Source organism: Perca flavescens, chromosome 16, assembly GCF_004354835.1.
Source record: "Perca flavescens isolate YP-PL-M2 chromosome 16, PFLA_1.0, whole genome shotgun sequence".
NCBI classification, from domain to species: Eukaryota; Metazoa; Chordata; class Actinopteri; order Perciformes; family Percidae; genus Perca; species Perca flavescens.
In genome coordinates, this window is record NC_041346.1 from 19,153,222 (window position 1) to 19,171,167 (window position 17,946).

Consider the following 17,946-nt stretch of genomic DNA (forward strand, 5'->3'; position numbering starts at 1 on the left):
TAAAGTGGCGTGTCAATGATCCAACTGTGTTCATAAATGTACTTGACAGACAGCCAATAAGCATCGGCATAGTAGGCAAAAGCCGTGACGTCGCCTCGACCTAATGTCTGCAAATCAGCAGCGGACAGCGTGCTGGACGAAACCAATCAGCGCGTTCCAACGAGTAGATCCTCAGCCAATCGCGGGCCTCCACGACGGGGAAGAAGTGACGGCTTATATATCGAGAGAGCACAGTTCATTCAACATCATTAAACAGAAGCAAGAATACCGACTGAAAAAGAGAGAAACATTTTGCTGTAAGGGCAGTTCCAGCTTCCGTCAAGGCCGTTAACGTATTGACAATACTGCGATTAAGGTAAGATATGTATAAACATTGTTTTAAATATGATAATGCGATAACGTAATATTTGTATTTTCTGCAACGTTGGACCTCATTTTGGTTTCATTATGATGAAGCCAGCTAGCTAAGCCAACATTTGACGATGATGATATAATTTGCCATAGCTTTTAAAATCAGATGGGCAGTCACTTTGATTGTACATTTTTTTGTTTGTTGCAAAAACCGTACTTTTAAGTGCTCATTATGGCAAAGTACTTTCCCTCACATGTCGTTAAGCTAGCTAACGTTACCCGGCGGATGGGGGAAAAAAAAAAAATCTAGCCAGTGGTGTTAACATTCGGAAGAGGCCATGGTGCTCCTCCCCGTTGTACCAATATTCTCTTAACGTTATACGTTTGACATTTTTCGTTGTTTTCTTGCTAAAGGCCACGCTTCCCATCAATCATGGGTCTGAATGCCAGTAAATGACATCCAGCACTACCATTAGCTGGTAGCTAACTGAACGTGGGAGGCTGAGCCACGTTTTTATTTTATTTTTTTAAACATTGTATTTCCTTCTCAGATTTATTTACAGATCGGAGTTCAAACTAGCAACGATGAAGCTGTTGTGGGTTGTAATGCTGGTGGCTGGCAGCGTGTTTGCCGATGACGACGACAAGAGGGAGAGTGTTGGGACTGTGGTTGGAATCGACCTGGGGACCACCTACTCATGGTAAGAAAATTTAAAAAATAAAAATTAATAAATAAAACTACCTGGCTTGATTGTTTTTTTTAAACAATGCTTTGATGCAACTTTGAAAATTCACATCAGAAATGGTTGCCTTTTGAGTAATTTCTAATATGTTTTCCTGTAGTGTCGGAGTGTTCAAGAATGGCCGTGTGGAGATTATCGCCAATGACCAGGGCAACCGTATCACCCCATCATATGTGGCCTTCACCAGCGAGGGGGAGCGTCTGATTGGTGATGCTGCCAAGAACCAGCTGACCTCTAACCCCGAGAACACAGTTTTTGATGCCAAGAGATTGATTGGGCGCTCTTGGGGTGACTCCTCTGTGCAGCAGGACCTCAAGTACTTTCCCTTTAAGGTAAGTTTATACTCTTGACAGTGGGAAGTAAGTTATAGTTGATGGGGTCTGAAGGTCTTTGATTTATGATTGAGTGACACTTTAGTATATTAATCTTTATCTATGCTCCTCTGCAGGTTACTGAGAAGAAGACCAAGCCTCATATTCAGGTTGACATTGGTGGTGGCTCGATGAAGACCTTTGCTCCGGAGGAGATCTCTGCAATGGTGCTGACTAAGATGAAGGAGACTGCTGAGGCTTATCTGGGCAAGAAGGTACACAAAACGGGAAAGAATATACATCAAAGGATATACCACTCCTACATAAACAATGTGTAATGGTATGTAATTTTCTCATATCTTCCTCAGGTCACACATGCTGTGGTCACTGTCCCTGCCTACTTCAATGACGCCCAGCGCCAGGCCACTAAGGATGCTGGAACCATTGCTGGTCTGAATGTTATGAGAATCATCAATGAGCCGTAAGTGTCTTAATGAAAATGATTTATTCCTCAGTTATCGTTTCAAAATTGTGAATTTCCCTCCCTTCGACTATAATAATCTCATAATTGTATTCTTTAGAACTGCTGCTGCCATTGCTTATGGTCTGGACAAGAAGGATGGCGAGAAGAACATTCTAGTGTTCGATTTGGGTGGTGGCACCTTCGATGTCTCCCTTCTGACCATTGACAATGGTGTGTTTGAAGTGGTGGCCACCAACGGTGACACTCATCTGGGAGGTGAAGACTTCGACCAGCGCGTCATGGAGCACTTCATCAAATTGTACAAGAAGAAGACTGGCAAAGATGTGCGCAAAGACAACCGTGCCGTGCAGAAGCTGCGTCGTGAGGTTGAGAAGGCGAAGAGGGGGCTGTCTGCTCAGCACCAGGCCCGCATTGAGATCGAGTCCTTCTTTGAGGGAGAAGACTTCTCTGAGACCCTGACCCGTGCCAAGTTTGAAGAGCTCAACATGGTAAGTTACCAAACCCATCAGTTTAGTTGTGTAAAAACAATGACTCGAGCACAACACAAACGTACCTGTTTTAGTTTTATAAAACATGGTTTGACTAGCCTTTTAACCTTGTCTTTTACCTTGCCAGGACCTGTTCCGTTCCACCATGAAGCCTGTACAGAAGGTGCTGGAAGACTCTGACCTGAAGAAGTCTGACATTGATGAGATTGTACTGGTTGGAGGCTCCACCCGTATCCCCAAAATCCAGCAGCTGGTGAAGGAGTTCTTCAATGGCAAAGAGCCCTCTAGGGGCATCAACCCTGATGAGGCTGTGGCATATGGAGCTGCTGTGCAGGCTGGAGTGCTTTCTGGAGAGGAGGACACTGGTAAGTCATCTTCTGTATACACTGTAGTACCGGTTTGACCGACCGAGCTTGCAAACTTGATCTTGCTTACTAAACCCACACACACACTTTTCTCTCTTGTAGGTGATCTGGTTCTACTGGATGTGTGCCCTCTGACCCTTGGTATTGAGACTGTTGGAGGGGTAATGACCAAGCTAATCCCCAGGAACACTGTGGTGCCCACAAAGAAATCCCAGATCTTCTCTACAGCTTCTGATAACCAGCCTACTGTCACCATAAAGGTTTATGAAGGTAAGAGTTGGACAGAGTAAACTTTCCAAACGTGAATTGGAAATCTGCTTATGAACATCTATCATTAACATTTCCCATGTATGCAATATTGCACCGTCTTAATAATTGGTTCTCTCTCTTATAGGTGAGCGTCCTCTGACAAAAGACAACCATCTGCTGGGCACATTCGACCTGACTGGCATCCCTCCTGCTCCTCGTGGTGTACCACAGATTGAGGTCACCTTTGAGATTGATGTCAACGGTATTCTGCGTGTCACTGCGGAGGACAAAGGCACAGGCAACAAGAATAAGATCACAATCACAAACGACCAGAACCGTCTGACACCTGAGGATATCGAGCGCATGGTGAACGACGCAGAGCGCTTTGCTGACGAGGACAAGAAGCTAAAGGAGAGGATCGACGCCCGCAACGAGTTGGAGAGCTATGCCTACTCTCTGAAGAACCAGATCGGCGACAAGGAGAAGCTAGGGGGCAAGCTGTCAGATGATGATAAGGAAACCATTGAGAAGGCAGTGGAGGAGAAGATTGAGTGGATGGAGTCACACCAGGAAGCTGAGCTGGAAGACTTCCAGGCCAAGAAGAAGGAGCTAGAGGAGGTGGTTCAACCCATTATCAGCAAGCTTTATGGTAGTGCGGGTGGACCCCCACCCGAGGGCGCTGATGGTGAGCAAGAGGAGAAGGATGAGTTGTAGGCAGGTTTAAAGTCAACTCTTGTCACCCCTTGCCTCTCTGGTAGGTGCCTCTAGATGTGTGTATATATTGGACTGATGGGACTCAAATAGTGAGAGGAATGGTTGGGAAGGGGTGGCGATAACCAGCAACCATACCGAATCTTCTGAAAGACTTTAAAATAAGTTTCAGGTTGTGAGGTGTTCTCTTCGCTGGAAGGTGGAGATATTCGTCAGCCCAGATATGAGGCTTTCTGCTGCTGTTCTCAGGCAGTCCTGATTGGGTTATTTAGTGGGGGAGGGACTTAGTGGGGGTGGGGCGGGCAGGTTTTTGTTTGTGGTTCCATTGAGCGGGGTGTCAGTGTGATCAAGAGCTCGTTATGTTCACAGGCACTGCTAAAAAGTTATTTATTGAATCTGGTCATTGTACTTCTGGAAAGACATTGAAATAAATGTTTGATACAAAATGTTTCTCGATTGGTCTCTTGTTCAAAATTTGGCATAGTCCACCAAATGTTTGTCACTGAGTACTATGTCCAACACTTACACATATTGAACAATGGTGCACCTTTCAGCCTTTTCTGACCACACCCAGATTAATGTTTCAGAACTCCAGTAAATTTGCTAAACAATATTCATTTCAGTACTGACAGTACTTAACTTTAAAAAAAGAAGACCTTAACAGTTTGAGTTTCCAATAAAACAATATTTAGCAATTATTAAGTAGTACTTCAAACATTTTATTACAACTTGGGTAAATGAATATTACAGCATCATGTCACCACAGTCACAATACAGTCATTATGAATGACACCTCGGGTGTCCATTCCTCCAAATGCAAAGGCAAGATTTATTGTCTCTGATGCTGCTGGGCTGTTGGCTTCCTCCTCATCTCCATTCCCCTCACCACACACCTTCCAGGGCAATAAACACATGGAGTGGTCTAAGCGGTTGGGTGGCATATCCCCTTCGAACTTCACCAGGACCCATCTACTTTTGTCTGCAAACAGGAGGTTTAACATTAAAGTATGTACAAGCTCAAATTAAGGTTTCCATGAAGAACTGCCCCGTAGCATTCATAGATTTAGTCATGAACCGTGTGCATGAATTACAAATAATTTTAAGAGCTCCTGAAAAATGATGTACCTGTGTTAAATCTGTACATGGAGTTGCCAGCTCCATCTGCAGTCATCCCCCCAAAAATGTAGACGTTCTTGCCCAGCACCACAGCTGAGTGGGCCGCTACTCCTGGTGGGATGTCTCCTTTGGCCTGCACTTTCTCCCACTTTATGCTCCCTTTAAACAGTAGATACATGGTTTTATTTTCTTAAACCAAAACAAAGTTCCGAGGCTCTACATTTAGAATAAAATGATACAGAATAGTATGATAATCTGAGATAAATACAGCTGGGAATTAGATAAACTTACACTTATGGTTCATGAGAGTTCAGGCTTACTTGTGTCAAGAGAGTACATATCATTGTAGAATTTGTCTCCAGCCATGCCTCCATGAATGTAGATCTTTGAACCCACTGCTACAACAATGTGGCCGTGTCTGGCTGGCAGGGTTCTGCCTTGTGTTTCTGGTTGAGACCAGGTGGAAGACACTGGGAACACCAAAAGATAAAACCCATCACATACTTGAGGCAGAATAAGATAGTCACACCATCAATGGGTGGATTATGTATTCATTTACGGCAGCTATTACATGTCCAATGTGATTAAATGACTTGCACACAGTAAAACTATCATAGATACAGTACATCTGTGTATATAATATGGAGTCAGGTAGCATCAGTAAAGCTTACATTCACTACTTTCTTTCCAAAGGACTCTCAGCTATGGATCTGTTCATTGGGTAAGGATTCAAGTTGATTCAGTTTGACTTGTCATTGCAGGAAAAGCACAGATGTGACTAATAACATTAATGAGGCTCTGTTATATTCAAGTGTCCCAGTCAGCATCCACAAAAACAGGGCCCTGGAAATGGCACACCTAAATGAACTGCAGCCATTATTAATTCATGTTATCAGTTACACCTGTGCTTTTCCTGATGTGACACATCAAAATATCTACTGTCAAAAAGGCTGTTATAAGTTCTCTTGTCCATAATTGTTTTAAAGGGTAAGAAAAATGATTTTTCATATACAATTATTTTGGTATTCATTTTCACCAAAACACAAAATGCTCATATTGCCATGATTGCAACCACAAATAGCTCAAATATTTCCCCCAAATATAATCACAATTACAAACTGGATGCTATCAGTGTAACCTTGTACACCCACACAGGTGTTTTCAATTCTTCTTCTTAATTAGAACTCTGCTCAGGTTGAAGTTGAGAGCAGTTATGCAGGGAATTATGGAAGGTCACCAAAAGTTATTTACTAATAAAAATATTAAACGTACAAGCTGGCCAGCCATACTGGGTGCAACAAAACTAAGATGGCAGCCTAAAAGGCTATGGGGCAAAATATCTTAGTGTTGGTGGTGATATAAGATACCTTGTAGAAAGATTTACTGGGTGCTGGAGATACAAATGTTAAGCAGGTGGTCAATTAAACACAAACCTGTATCGAAGACATGGAGTTTGGGGTCTGAGACAGGTGCAGCTCCTGCTTCCCCACCAGAACAGACATATAGTTTGTCCCCTATGCAGGCTGAGTTGGTGTGGTATGTCCTGGGACCGGGGGGTTTGCCATTCACCACTACATTCTTCCAGCGAGACCCACTCTCTGGACACGTGTAAAGAGTGAATCATACTCAGTCTTCAGAAATCGTCAAATAATATACAATCAATCTGTCTGTCACAGCAACAACATTGGTTACCAGACAGTGGAAAAACCAAGTGGCATTGTTACCTCAATAGATTACATCTACACCTAACGTGAAATGGAGAGTCTACAACATTGCAGATGATTTCATACAGTAGATCAGCAACTCGTCTTTGAGTGAAGCCGTCTTAATTTGCAAAATCATCAGAGTGCTACGCTACTAATGAAGATTACACCTTACTAGGTGAATTTAAACGTACCTGTTAGCTGTATGTTTTGGATACAATTGCGATTGCCGCTCTGCTGTGCACCTCCAAACACCCACAGGCTTTGAGGGCAGCTCTCTGGCACAAAGCTGCAGTGTTCATACCGTGGCTCCATACCCTCCCAGTCTGGGATGTCCCATTCATGATTATCTGGTGGAGTCAGGAAGGACAAAAATGCAAAGAAAGCCCTATGATATGAATGTGAAGGGAACGCGCTAATAACCCTGCCATTGACATAACAAATTATGAATGTGTTTTACCAATATGGTGCTGTGACAAGTGATGCCCTGTTATTAACTTTAGCTTATGTTATCTTTATTATCATCGGTGATGGGAGCTTTATCCATAATGGTTAAAAATATACCGTTAACCATTAACAAATTCTGCAACATAATAAACATTTTCACAACCATCTCTCCCTACACTTTCTGTAAATTTCATGTTTCAGTGGTGATTGTTTGTGATTTCACGACAATTAGATTTTACACTGACCTACCTAGGTCAAATTTGTTGTGAGTCTTACTTGTTATGTTTGTAACAAGTCTTCAAACAGCTGATGGTACCCACAAAAGTCCAAATGTGGGTGAAATTTCCCTACAGCCAAAGCAATGCAAACCACAGGAATGCACATGTCATATCCCTGCCTGGACAGGTTCTTTACTTGCATTTTATTTACCTAGATTTATGATATGCGAATGTAAGAAACTGCCGCTGGGGTTGGCTCCCCCAACAATAATTATTCTTCCTTTTCCTCCATCTCCAGATGGAATAAACGTGCAGGTGTGACCCACACTAACTCCTGGAGCACCGCCCCTGGGTATCAAAGAATACCTGTTGACAACAAAACAATTTCAGCAAGATACAAAGTTAGCTCATTAACGTACATCACAAGTGCAATTAAATAATCTGAAATGACTTACCATATTCCTTCTCTGGGTTTATCTAGAGGTTCAAGTACTGGGAGAAACTCCATGGCTGTCAAAGATATATGAGTGAACCTAGTGTTATTGTTTTTTTATACTTCTCTTGTCAGAGATCAATCTGTTTTCAGTGGTGATCCGGTGCGAAAACAAATAGCTGATACACTAGGCTTGTCAACATTATTTCTGATTTTACCCCTTATGATAACTTATCTAGCTTCTATCAACAGAAGCCATTAGCTATATGGAATCTAGCTACAGTCTAAGCTTTAGAGTTCCTCTTTTAAACGATTGGTGACGGGTGGCTTGTAAAACATAGTTGTAATATTATCTGTAAAATAATATAACGTTAGCTTAATTTAGCGACAATGTCACTGTTGGGGAACACACTCAGCACCATCAAGACGCTACGTTACATGCTAACCATAGACAGTATATAATGCTAACGTTAACTCAAAGATCATGTGAAGAACTTCCTCCCCACTGACCTGTTCTGTTTCCGGGTGGAAAGAGGAGAGAACTATCGGTGTTATTTAACTGAAGTCGGTATCCTTTGGCACCGCTTTCTAACGTCCATACAGTGACAGTGGTTATTACTGCTACGTGAGACCGTAAAGATAGCCTAACTAGCTAATACCATAGACAGTATAGGCTAATACACTGTCCCATCCATAAGACGGCTTTACGTTAAAACATACGTACGTAAATGTTACGTTGGCAACGTTGGTTGATACAAGTTCCAAACGTAGTTGCCATGGTTGCCTAAAGCGCATGCGCACTATCATGTCCATCCCACTGCTGAATGTAGCAACGAGCTACCACAAAGTTCATATTTTTTATCATGTATAAAACATTAATGTGAATTCCTTGCAGGGGTTGGCGTAAGACGTCTTTGCCAGTTTACACTCTCAAAAAAGTGTCTTCAGTTCCCGTTTGACCTAAAACCTCCTTTCCCCCACTTCAATTAAAAAGGTAGGCTATGCGCGCCATTCTTGTTTGCATCATAGACATAATGGTATGCATTGATAATTTGAGTCACAGAGATTTACTAATTACCTTGTCTTCACTTACATGGCAGGTCAACGTTTTAAAAGCCCAGCATAATATTTGACAAGAAAATTATGACTGTTTTGAAGATGTTTTCAGGATACCAATAACTCTTGGCTGGAACAAAAATAACTTATTCCCCTGGCTGCACAGTAAATATTTGACTAAATTACCGTTAGTTCAGCCAAACAAAGATGGCAGCTTAGAGTGACATTTCTCCGTAAATTGAAAGGTGTGGTTGTAACCGGTTGTAACCTATCCTAAATAATCTACTTCCAAACTATTCCATTCGTTTATAATTCAGCATAAAATTTAGTAAAGTATTTGTATTGTTCTTGTTTGAAACGTCGAAAATGTTGGCCACGAGGTTAAGATGAGATCATATCAAACTATTTATCCCGAGGAAAATTGTTGTGCAGCAGTTGCAATACAAAGTAGGAAGAGTGCATCAACTTGGGAAACAAGTTTAGAAAATGCCTTTACTGTGCTCAAGAGTCTATGAAGCATATGAAACTGACTTTAGATTTTTGTTTGTTTTATTTTGCAGGTGCTTTTAAAAAAAAAAAAAAAAAAATGTTTTTAATTTTTGCAGGCTTGGTCTGTGAAAGTTTAAGAGTCACAGCTTGGGAAATATATATTATTTATATATTATATAATTTATTTATTATAATATTTTGGGTAAAAATCTTCTTTATTGTGCAGTAGCAGATACCTTTTCATATTTGTCCACCCAAATGAACAATATCCATTATAATACAACCATGCACTTGGGCCTCCAATATCACCTAATTGTTCAGTCAGACAAACTGAAACATATAATTTAACATTAAAAAGCTTTCTTTTTTCTTTTTCTTTTTTTTTACCTTTTATTAGATAGTTAATTTTGTGTGTATGTTTATTGTATCCCTCCCTTTTAGAGTAGTTTAAGAGTAAAAAATACCTCCCTGGATCTCTACTCCCATCTTTATTATTATGTGTAGGATGTAGTATTGTTTGCAGTACTGTACTGTAATTCTGCATGTTGTGATCTACGGCCTGTGGCTAAGGTACTGCAACCCCTTTATTTTCACATGCCAAACCAATAATAGAGATAACAGGGTTCACACAGTCCTCTTTGAGGGATTATGTGTTGGTTATAGTACAGATCGATGTCTCAGTCTCAGTCTCTTTGAATGAAAATGTAATAGTTTCCGACTGATTTCATAACATGTCCAGTAGGTTGTGCCATTGTCTTTTTGTTAAAACTTCAGATGATGTATTAAAGGTAGCTTGGACTGCCTGAGTGAGTGTTTATGATATTAAACACTGTATGTTTCGGTATGCTATTTCTGGTGTATTTGTGTCTTAATGTAATAAATTGACATGTGGACAAAGGATTAAATATTTTATAAACTTACTGAACTGACTGAACAGTATTACAAATGATGTCATCAAAACAACATGCAACACAAATGCATGTTGTACATATATTTATTTAGGAAATAATAGTTTTAAGTGTGAGGAGCTGCTTTTCTATTAGGATAAATACAAAAGGTATTTTCTAAAATATATTTAATTTGCATTCAATGAGTTTCTTTCAATTACTGCATACCTTTTTTTAAATATTGCGGCAGGAAAAGAGAGCAATGTGTGAGATGATGTACCCAGAATCAGATACAATAAATGGAACATGGAATGAGATTTAATCTCTATTTGGAATATACATTGACAAAGTCACTAATGCAGCGTCAGCAGTGTTGCAGATACAGAGGGAGCAGAGTGAACAAATCTGGATCAGTTAAGTCTTCTGTAGACACGGCCTCCTTAACAAATGAATGAGCAAAGTAATGAATGGATTAGTTACTTTCTGACTCTGTGGGATGTTTCATATCTAAAAGTAGCAAAACACAAACATCTTTCAGGGTGATTTGTACTCTACTTTATACTGACTGCAACAATAATCATCTTTACTTGTGTAAGATTTGTGCCAAATAGGTTTGTTATTCTGCACTTTTAGGTTAGTGCAGCTTTAAAGAATAAAACACAGTTAAACAATTGGATTGACTCCCTGACGAAGGCTTGTATGCCGAAACGCGTCGGAGTACTTTAAGATTTATGATGACCAAGCCATAAATAAAGGCTTTGTATTTTTCTAAAAGAGAGTGCCTTGGAGTTTCCTTATTGGTTTCTACAGTTAAACAATCTGTTAGCCTCTGGCTTAAAAAATGAAGCCCATAGTTCAGATGCTGGCATTTCCAACTTTCAGACAACAAGTTAGACTGTCACATTGCTTGTGACCTGGAGCAAAGTCTGCATTACCATACTGAATATTTAGTAGCTCACACTGACACATCAAATGAACAGGACAGGAACACTAAGAATGCAACAAGTTATATGCCCAAAAGCAAGCTGAGGTTTTGCTATATAAAAGCCTTATAAAAGCAATACGTCATCCTAAAATGAATAATAGATTCATGGAGTTGCTTGGATTAAGAGATTGCACATTCAGAAAAGATAGGGTTCAAGACAGGACACAGAGCACTGCTCAAGATTGTTTATATGTTGATGAGCTGATGTTAACAATAACAAACATCACTTGAATAACAGGAATTCACAAATGAAAAGTCAATTTCTTTCTTTTTTCTTGGTAGGGCTGCAACTAATGATTATTTTAATTATTGATGATGTTTTTGATGAATAATTAAGTCTATAAAATATCCAAAATAAGGACTGACAGTCCAAACCCTACAGACCTTTAATTTACAGTAACATTAAACAGGAAAAAACAGCAAATCCTAACATTTAGGAAGTGGGAAGTGGTGAAGGTTTGGCATTTTTGTGTGATAACTGACTTCAACAGTGAATCGATTATCAAAATGTGTTTGTTGACCAACTACTTGATTAATTAAAACTTTTGAGCTGCAAAAACGTTTTTCAGCATGTACCAAATATTTACTGACTTGCTTTAGTTGAATCTCCTTTTCATCCCTTAATGTCTTGTCAATATGTATTTCAAAGTCTGTTTAATCTGTAACTTCATTGCTTTTATTTTTAGTTAATCTATAATTAAGCATTTGTTCTGCATCTAGTCTGCCAGTGCCCCACATCCTGATCTTTTTTATTGTTTACTACTTAAATAATGTGTCACTCACTTAATTGAGCAGCCATGCAGTCCAGTCTGCTACCACCAGCTGCTCCGCTGTCCCCTGTGGCAATCTGGACATCTCTGCACACAGCCTTCTCTCTTCTCCTTCCACAATTCATCCCCCCAGTCAAAACTGCACAGTCATCCCCAATCTTCGCGCAAATTGAAAACTCCTCTCTTCAAGGAACATGTCCCAGTCTCTTCTATTTATCTCTACTATCTTAATTAAGTCTCACTCGCCTCTACCTTCCTCTTTCAGTTACACCTGATATTGCCCCTCTGTCACACTTCTCTACCTTGCACACACTACTGTATGTCTTTACCTTGCACTTACCTTTCAGGCCTGAACCTATTAGGGCCTTAGGGCTATTTGCTATATATATATATATATATATCTTCTTTTGCTTGTGATATCGGTCATGCAGGGGCTAAAACTGCTTGTGGTAGGCAAATAGTGGCCCTTGAGCCGAATCTGTCCAATATTTGGCCCCTTGTGAACGTTATGTGTTTATAGTTCATAATCCTAACTTTTACTTGATTTTTAATAAATCAACTGTAGATAACAATACAAACACAAGGCTCCTGTAAATCCCAATAAATATGACATTAAACATTAACTAATCAGTGCCCCCACATGTGCCTCATTTTGCACCAGGCTGTTTGAAATGTACAAGATAAATAACACCGATCGTGTGTCGATAACCTAATCATGTAAATCTCAAGTCTTGTAGTGCAACACACTACATATTTGCATATATGAGTAATTCTTTTGCCAAATGAGTGTTAACATAAGCCACTGTAACTCTTTTAGTCCAAACTTACTAAAAATGACATCTGCCCTCAAATCCTTAAATTAACAGTTTTATAAATCTATCTAAGAAAAAACAAAAAACATATACAGTAGGTGGGTGTTTCCACTGTGCTTGTAAAACGTCAGCCACCGCCAAATGAAAAAACACTAAATTAACTCTTCTCTAACATGCTATGCTTTATTATCACGCTGAGGGAAGGCAAGATAGAGGAAAACATTGGGGATTATAGAACAGTATATTGAAAAGGAGCTGTGCAAAATATGACAAAGTGGACAGACTTTGCAATGTGTAGTATTTCTTTCTAGTGAAAAAGTGGGTGTATTTTGTACCTCTCTGGGGGACTGACGTATGAGAGTCCAGATCTGTCCCCTAAGACAGACCATGCCATGCCACAGTGGTGTTATCTGCCCAGTTTCCCCTTCAGGGAAGCAGAGTATAAGTTTCAGTGAACTCCTTTGTTTTCCTTTCACTGCAACTGATAAGGACCAAATGAATCAGGGGGTTTTTGTGGAGAGACAGAATGAGAGGAAAAAGGAAAAGAATTATGACTTTTCCAAGTCCTGAGGAGGGAGGAGAAAGAGATAATTGTGGACATATTTTTTTGTCGTCTTAAAATAGGTTCTCAGAATGCATGCTATTGTTGTGAGAGTGTTGTGTGTTTGGACTGTGGTAAGCGGTAAGCAATTCAACGAGCAGATTCTTTTCATCTCCTTTAGCAAAAGCTGGATTTGGATGCGTTCTTGGTGGGTGGGCAGTTTGATAATCAGGATTAGCAGAGAAGTTCATCTCTGGGTTACTGGTACACTGCCACTGGGCAAGATGTCAAAATAATGTGCTGTAGCTATTGCTGTTGTGTCACATTTCACCCAGAGGTGTGTTAAATCATGCTGTGAAGTAAGCTGGATTATTGCCACACAACCACAACACTGGCTTAGTTCAATATATTAGTTCACGGAACACTGATGATTTAATCTGTGTATTAAAAACATGTTTTGTTTAGTCTGTTACAGTATCATCTTTGTTGTTTGTTCTGGAGGCAGCTGTAAAATGCTTTTGTTCACGGTTTTGGTTCCTTGTTGTCTTAAATTAATGTGGCATATTACCGTATGATTTCAGAAAGTAATACATATTTTAACTAAAATTGTTTTTGTTTGCACAAGGAATAGTGTAGAACATTAGATTACTTTTTATTTTTACATTTGATTTTTTCTGTTATTGAAGATGTGATATGGATATAGAGAGCTATCCATCCCACTTCATTTGTGATTTAGTGGATGAGTTATTAAGTGATTTCTTTTCTCAATTATTTAAGAGATGAAATTAGTATATAGAGAAATCACATGTATTAGACAGGCTTTGAATTGGTGTTGTTTGTTGTGTGTCTTAGTGGTTGTGTCATGTATTGAGTCTTATTGTGAGTATGACTGTTAATGGTAATGCTTTAAAACAAATGGTGATATTCTTTATTTTCTCTTTGGATACTGAGCAGACATTGTTAAGTTAACCTTGGGCTCTCACATGTTATTATTCTTGTCTGTGTACATTTGTCAGAGGACTGCAAATCCATCTGACAGCTGCCAAGTGCAGTTGTAAACAGTACAGTGAATGTCGCCCATATTGTTTTTGGTCGGCTCCAAATGGTCCAAAACCAACCAGCCCATAGAAAACTAGGAAACTACTGTATTATAATAGAAAACACTCTTTTCTGTAACAATATATTTTTTACCTCAACTTCAAAGCTGTCTATCAAAGCTGGTCTGGTAGGTGGCTCATTAGTAACAATAAACAACAGGTAGATTATACAGAATTCAGAATCAAAAATATTCAGATGAACCATGCAAAACAGACTTTAATCAGTTTGAGTACACTTTTTGATGCTACATGGATAGAAAACCATAACAAAACTAATAATGTTGCTATTACAGTATAGACAGTGGATACACACACACACACACACACACACACACACACACACACACACACACACACACACACACACACACACACACACACACACACACACAAACAAACAAGCATCAAGTTCCGTTTCTTCTCTTCTCTGTAGTTGCTGCAACCATCTGGTCTACAGTGGCAGCTAGCTCCAAGATGACCTGTCTCAGAGTCTATCTGCGGAAGCCCCCTGCCAGCTTACCTGAGACATCGTCCTTCCTCCTTAGGACCCATGGTGAGGTTCTTTCCTTTTTCCTTTTTAATTGACAATAGTATGTGATAGTTAAGAGGTTTTTGGCATGCATCCATAACAGCATCAACCAAAAAAAATACAAAGAAGTGTCTGTTTGTCTTGCTCTATAATAGTGACAGTAAAGGAATGTGTCCAAGTTATATAAAGGATTGTGTCACATAGGTCTGCCAGCACAGACACTGGATCCTGCAGCGTGTCTAACGTGAGAGGCATATTACTCGCAGCAGCATGTGGGCTCAGATGTAGCAACAAGTCCTTTGGTCTGGTAATGAGGCTGCCCCTCCTGATCTGGTGACACCATGAATCATTTATGGAGTGTGTTAGCCAGAATGGAGGAGGGTGCAACCTACACTGTTTACTGTAAGACTAAAGCCTCATCCATTATCCAGTATTTACCTGTCCACACATATAAATATGGATAAGGTATTAACAAATGTCTGTAGCGGAGCGATTCCAGGACTCAAAAAGTTAGCTTGACGTGCTCTTTGGATGGGATAATCATAATGTAGAAACCAATAAGGAAGCTCCAAGGCACTCTCTTTAAAAAAATACAAAGCCTTTATTTATGGCTTTGTCATCATCTTAAAGTACTCCGACGCGTTTTGGCATACAAGCCTTCGTCAGGGAGTCAATCCTGGATGGATAAGGTATTGCAGGGGTGTGGTTACAGCTGTATTTTATGCCTGTGATGCAAGTATGGGCATATCAGCAAGAGGTACGGGGGGAGTTCGGACCGTGGCTGACTTTAAAGGCCTATTTGGAGGATTCATTTCCTTTGTTGTAAAACGTCAGAGAAATCTATATTTTACTGTGAAATTGTTGTGTAGTTACTGTACAGACAATGATTGCTTCAATGTGCAAGAGAGCCACTGATATTTCAAATGAATAGAAGATAATAGGTTATGTCTATATTTAGTTTATTAAAGGAGATGCACCCTAAAGCTGGGCTTGCCTTTTTGAAGCACTGGCCCAGAGAAGGGACCCTTATATCAGCAGAGCATTGTGCTTCAGTGTTTATGTACCATCAGTAGCTTTCTCCCTCACCTCAAGTTCTTGTTACTAAGTTCTCCCATCTTGTTTCTGTTTATAACTTTAGCATCATAATTGCGTGGCCTCTCAATATATCTATCTATATCTATTACTTTGTGAAAATATAAAACAGAAGTTTATGGAGGTACCCAGTGTAGCCCAAGACATCTTGGGAGTTTTTTTTAATGCATTTGTGCACCCAGATTTGACCCATATATAATATATAACACATTTGTTTTGACACCCTCATTCTCGCTCATATTGGCAACACAGCCATATTCCTGATCGCCACAGTCTTTGAAAGAAAGATCACAAGCTTTCCTCTGTGGTCCATTTTAACAAGCCTCGCTCGGCATGCCTGACAACTGGCATTGTATCTAAAACAATAAAGTTAATGTTTTGTTTTCTGATATGTGGCGTCATGTTATACACAATCTTCCCGATAAGGGATAGCACACCCTTTCAGAGCTGGGTCAAACTTTGCCATGAGCTTGACCAGAATGCTTCTATTGTGTGTCTGCTGTCACCCTTAGGGAAAGATTTTTCACTGCCAAAGAGTGAATTACAGTCACCAACCTGGTCAGGACCTAATGTTTTTTCCCTTTGGACATTTGTATTTTATATACAGTATAGTTTTCTATATCCTGCAGTTTCTTTCCATAATATGGTATCTATAGTGTTGCCAATTGTTCAAGTATTTGACTGCAGTTTTTCATTATTTCCTTCACTGATAATTTTATAATTTTTACGATGTTGCATCAGAAGACTTTACTGATGTACTGTAAATTTGCAGGTTAGTCTTAGTCTAGTCACAACTATTCTGTATCACAAACAACAAACCAATCAACAACACAGGCATCTAAACAACTTTACTTTTCCTGCTTAATAGTAACAGAAAATGGTCCAGTTTGCTGCTAGGAAATTTAAAGTAACTTGACCGGTTTTGATGTGGAGCTACTGACGGGAGTGGTTTGAACTAAGTTTCTTCTTTGTTCAGCTTTTGTGTTTTTCGCTACCCTTTGTTTGACAGTCACACTTACACTCTAGAGTTGATAACTGCACCACTGACTAGAGTTTGAGGCAGTGCCTGAGTAAAAGTTACAGATGAAGGGTGGAAGGAAGAAGAGAGGAACGAGAGATAAGGCATTGGAGAATAGATAGAGAATACTGAGAGCATAAAGAGAGTTTGTCAGACTAAAAGATAAAGTGTGCTTTAAAGGGATATTAATCAAAGACCAGCCTCATTTAGAGAATTACTGTACTTTATTCTTACTCTTCTATTGGGTCAGTATTTATAAAGAATAATAATGAATGTCCAACCCAGAAAACAAATAGACACTGTCATTTTTTTAAATTAAGGGTTTGTGAGTCTTTTTTTTTTGCATGCTTATTATTTGTCAGAGATGGATGTTTTTTAGACTATCGCTAGAAAAGTGGTTTTGTCATTCTCAGTACCTCTCTTCTCTATTCCTTTGTATAAGCACATTTTTGTGTCTCTCTTACCACTATATTTGTCTACAAGTTTCCCATTCCCAAGTTTTCTCAAACTATTCTACTTGTTACCTTCCCCTTAATTAACCCTTCAATTATTGTGTATATATAAGCATTTCACCAAAAGATTGTGTCACTGTTTAGTGTCTTTTGTTATCACCTTATTTGTATTTTCATTTTATATTTTTTATTGTGCATGGAGCAGTTATCTATTTTTCCCTCCTCAGAATGGATAAGCCTGCCAATGATTGTGTGTAATGGATTGAAGTTCCTTGTCGGCATGATTAAAGTGCACTGAGCATTTCAGATTGTGAAATATTAAACACAGGCCAAGGCCTTTTATGAAATGTGCAGTCTTCCAGATACTGAATCCCCCCAGATCTTTCTCTTGAAAACCATCAAACAATGCTCTACTGTTCTGTCTGTCAAGACATATTGGCATCTGACATAAAGGTGTCCCCCTCTATGGATTCAATGGACACAATAAATGTGATCTACTCCTCCGATTAGGTAATGCAGCAAGAGCTTCTGCTCACTGGTTTTGGCAGCTATCGGAGGAAGGTACTTTTTTTTAAAAGTTACATAACGTTAAAAAGAAA

General features: G+C 39.5%; 3 protein-coding genes across 4 annotated transcripts in view; 2 read left to right on the forward strand and 1 right to left on the reverse strand.

The window, feature by feature from the left end:
* The first annotated feature begins 181 nt into the window (after positions 1 to 181).
* Positions 182 to 4,150, forward strand: hspa5 (heat shock protein 5). The gene is made up of 9 exons (XM_028600966.1): positions 182 to 355; positions 903 to 1,052; positions 1,195 to 1,426; positions 1,543 to 1,680; positions 1,774 to 1,886; positions 1,987 to 2,377; positions 2,505 to 2,742; positions 2,845 to 3,012; positions 3,137 to 4,150. The coding sequence occupies exons 2-9, from the start codon at positions 937 to 939 to the stop codon at positions 3,703 to 3,705; spliced, it is 1,965 nt and encodes a 654-aa protein (XP_028456767.1). The 5' UTR covers positions 182 to 355; positions 903 to 936; the 3' UTR covers positions 3,706 to 4,150.
* A 255-nt stretch (positions 4,151 to 4,405) lies between these two features.
* Positions 4,406 to 8,888, reverse strand: rabepk (Rab9 effector protein with kelch motifs). 2 transcript variants are annotated; one of them, XM_028600968.1, is made up of 8 exons: positions 8,698 to 8,888; positions 7,642 to 7,696; positions 7,398 to 7,552; positions 6,716 to 6,871; positions 6,252 to 6,416; positions 5,139 to 5,288; positions 4,828 to 4,977; positions 4,406 to 4,681 (listed from the first exon to the last, which is right to left on the reverse strand). In XM_028600968.1, the coding sequence occupies exons 2-8, from the start codon at positions 7,692 to 7,694 to the stop codon at positions 4,455 to 4,457; spliced, it is 1,056 nt and encodes a 351-aa protein (XP_028456769.1). In that variant the 5' UTR covers positions 7,695 to 7,696; positions 8,698 to 8,888; the 3' UTR covers positions 4,406 to 4,454. The 2 variants fall into 2 exon arrangements, with proteins under 2 accessions (XP_028456769.1, XP_028456768.1); XM_028600967.1 differs by lacking the exon at positions 8,698 to 8,888 and adding an exon at positions 8,130 to 8,357.
* The window catches only part of rgs3a (regulator of G protein signaling 3a), a 154,788-nt gene continuing 145,271 nt past the window's right edge, over positions 8,430 to 17,946 (forward strand). The window contains exons 1-2 of the mRNA XM_028600957.1: positions 8,430 to 8,613; positions 14,690 to 14,809. Of these exons, the coding sequence (XP_028456758.1) occupies positions 14,731 to 14,809 (79 nt within the window). The 5' untranslated portion in view covers positions 8,430 to 8,613; positions 14,690 to 14,730. The remainder of the gene's footprint in view (positions 8,614 to 14,689; positions 14,810 to 17,946) is intronic.

Excerpts from the sequence above, each read along its gene's own strand:
- hspa5 (XM_028600966.1), top strand. The coding sequence starts at position 937 with ATGAAGCTGTTGTGGGTTGTAATGCTGGTGGCTGGCAGCGTGTTTGCC. Across the intron at positions 1,427-1,542 it reads TCAAGTACTTTCCCTTTAAG|GTTACTGAGAAGAAGACCAA; the intron begins GTAAGTTTATAC and ends GCTCCTCTGCAG. Across the intron at positions 2,743-2,844 it reads TTCTGGAGAGGAGGACACTG|GTGATCTGGTTCTACTGGAT; the intron begins GTAAGTCATCTT and ends TCTCTCTTGTAG.
- rabepk (XM_028600968.1), bottom strand. The coding sequence starts at position 7,694 with ATGGAGTTTCTCCCAGTACTTGAACCTCTAGATAAACCCAGAGAAGGA. Across the intron at positions 7,553-7,641 it reads AAACCCAGAGAAGGAATATG|GTATTCTTTGATACCCAGGG; the intron begins GTAAGTCATTTC and ends TGTTGTCAACAG. Across the intron at positions 4,682-4,827 it reads CATGTACAGATTTAACACAG|ACAAAAGTAGATGGGTCCTG; the intron begins GTACATCATTTT and ends TCCTGTTTGCAG.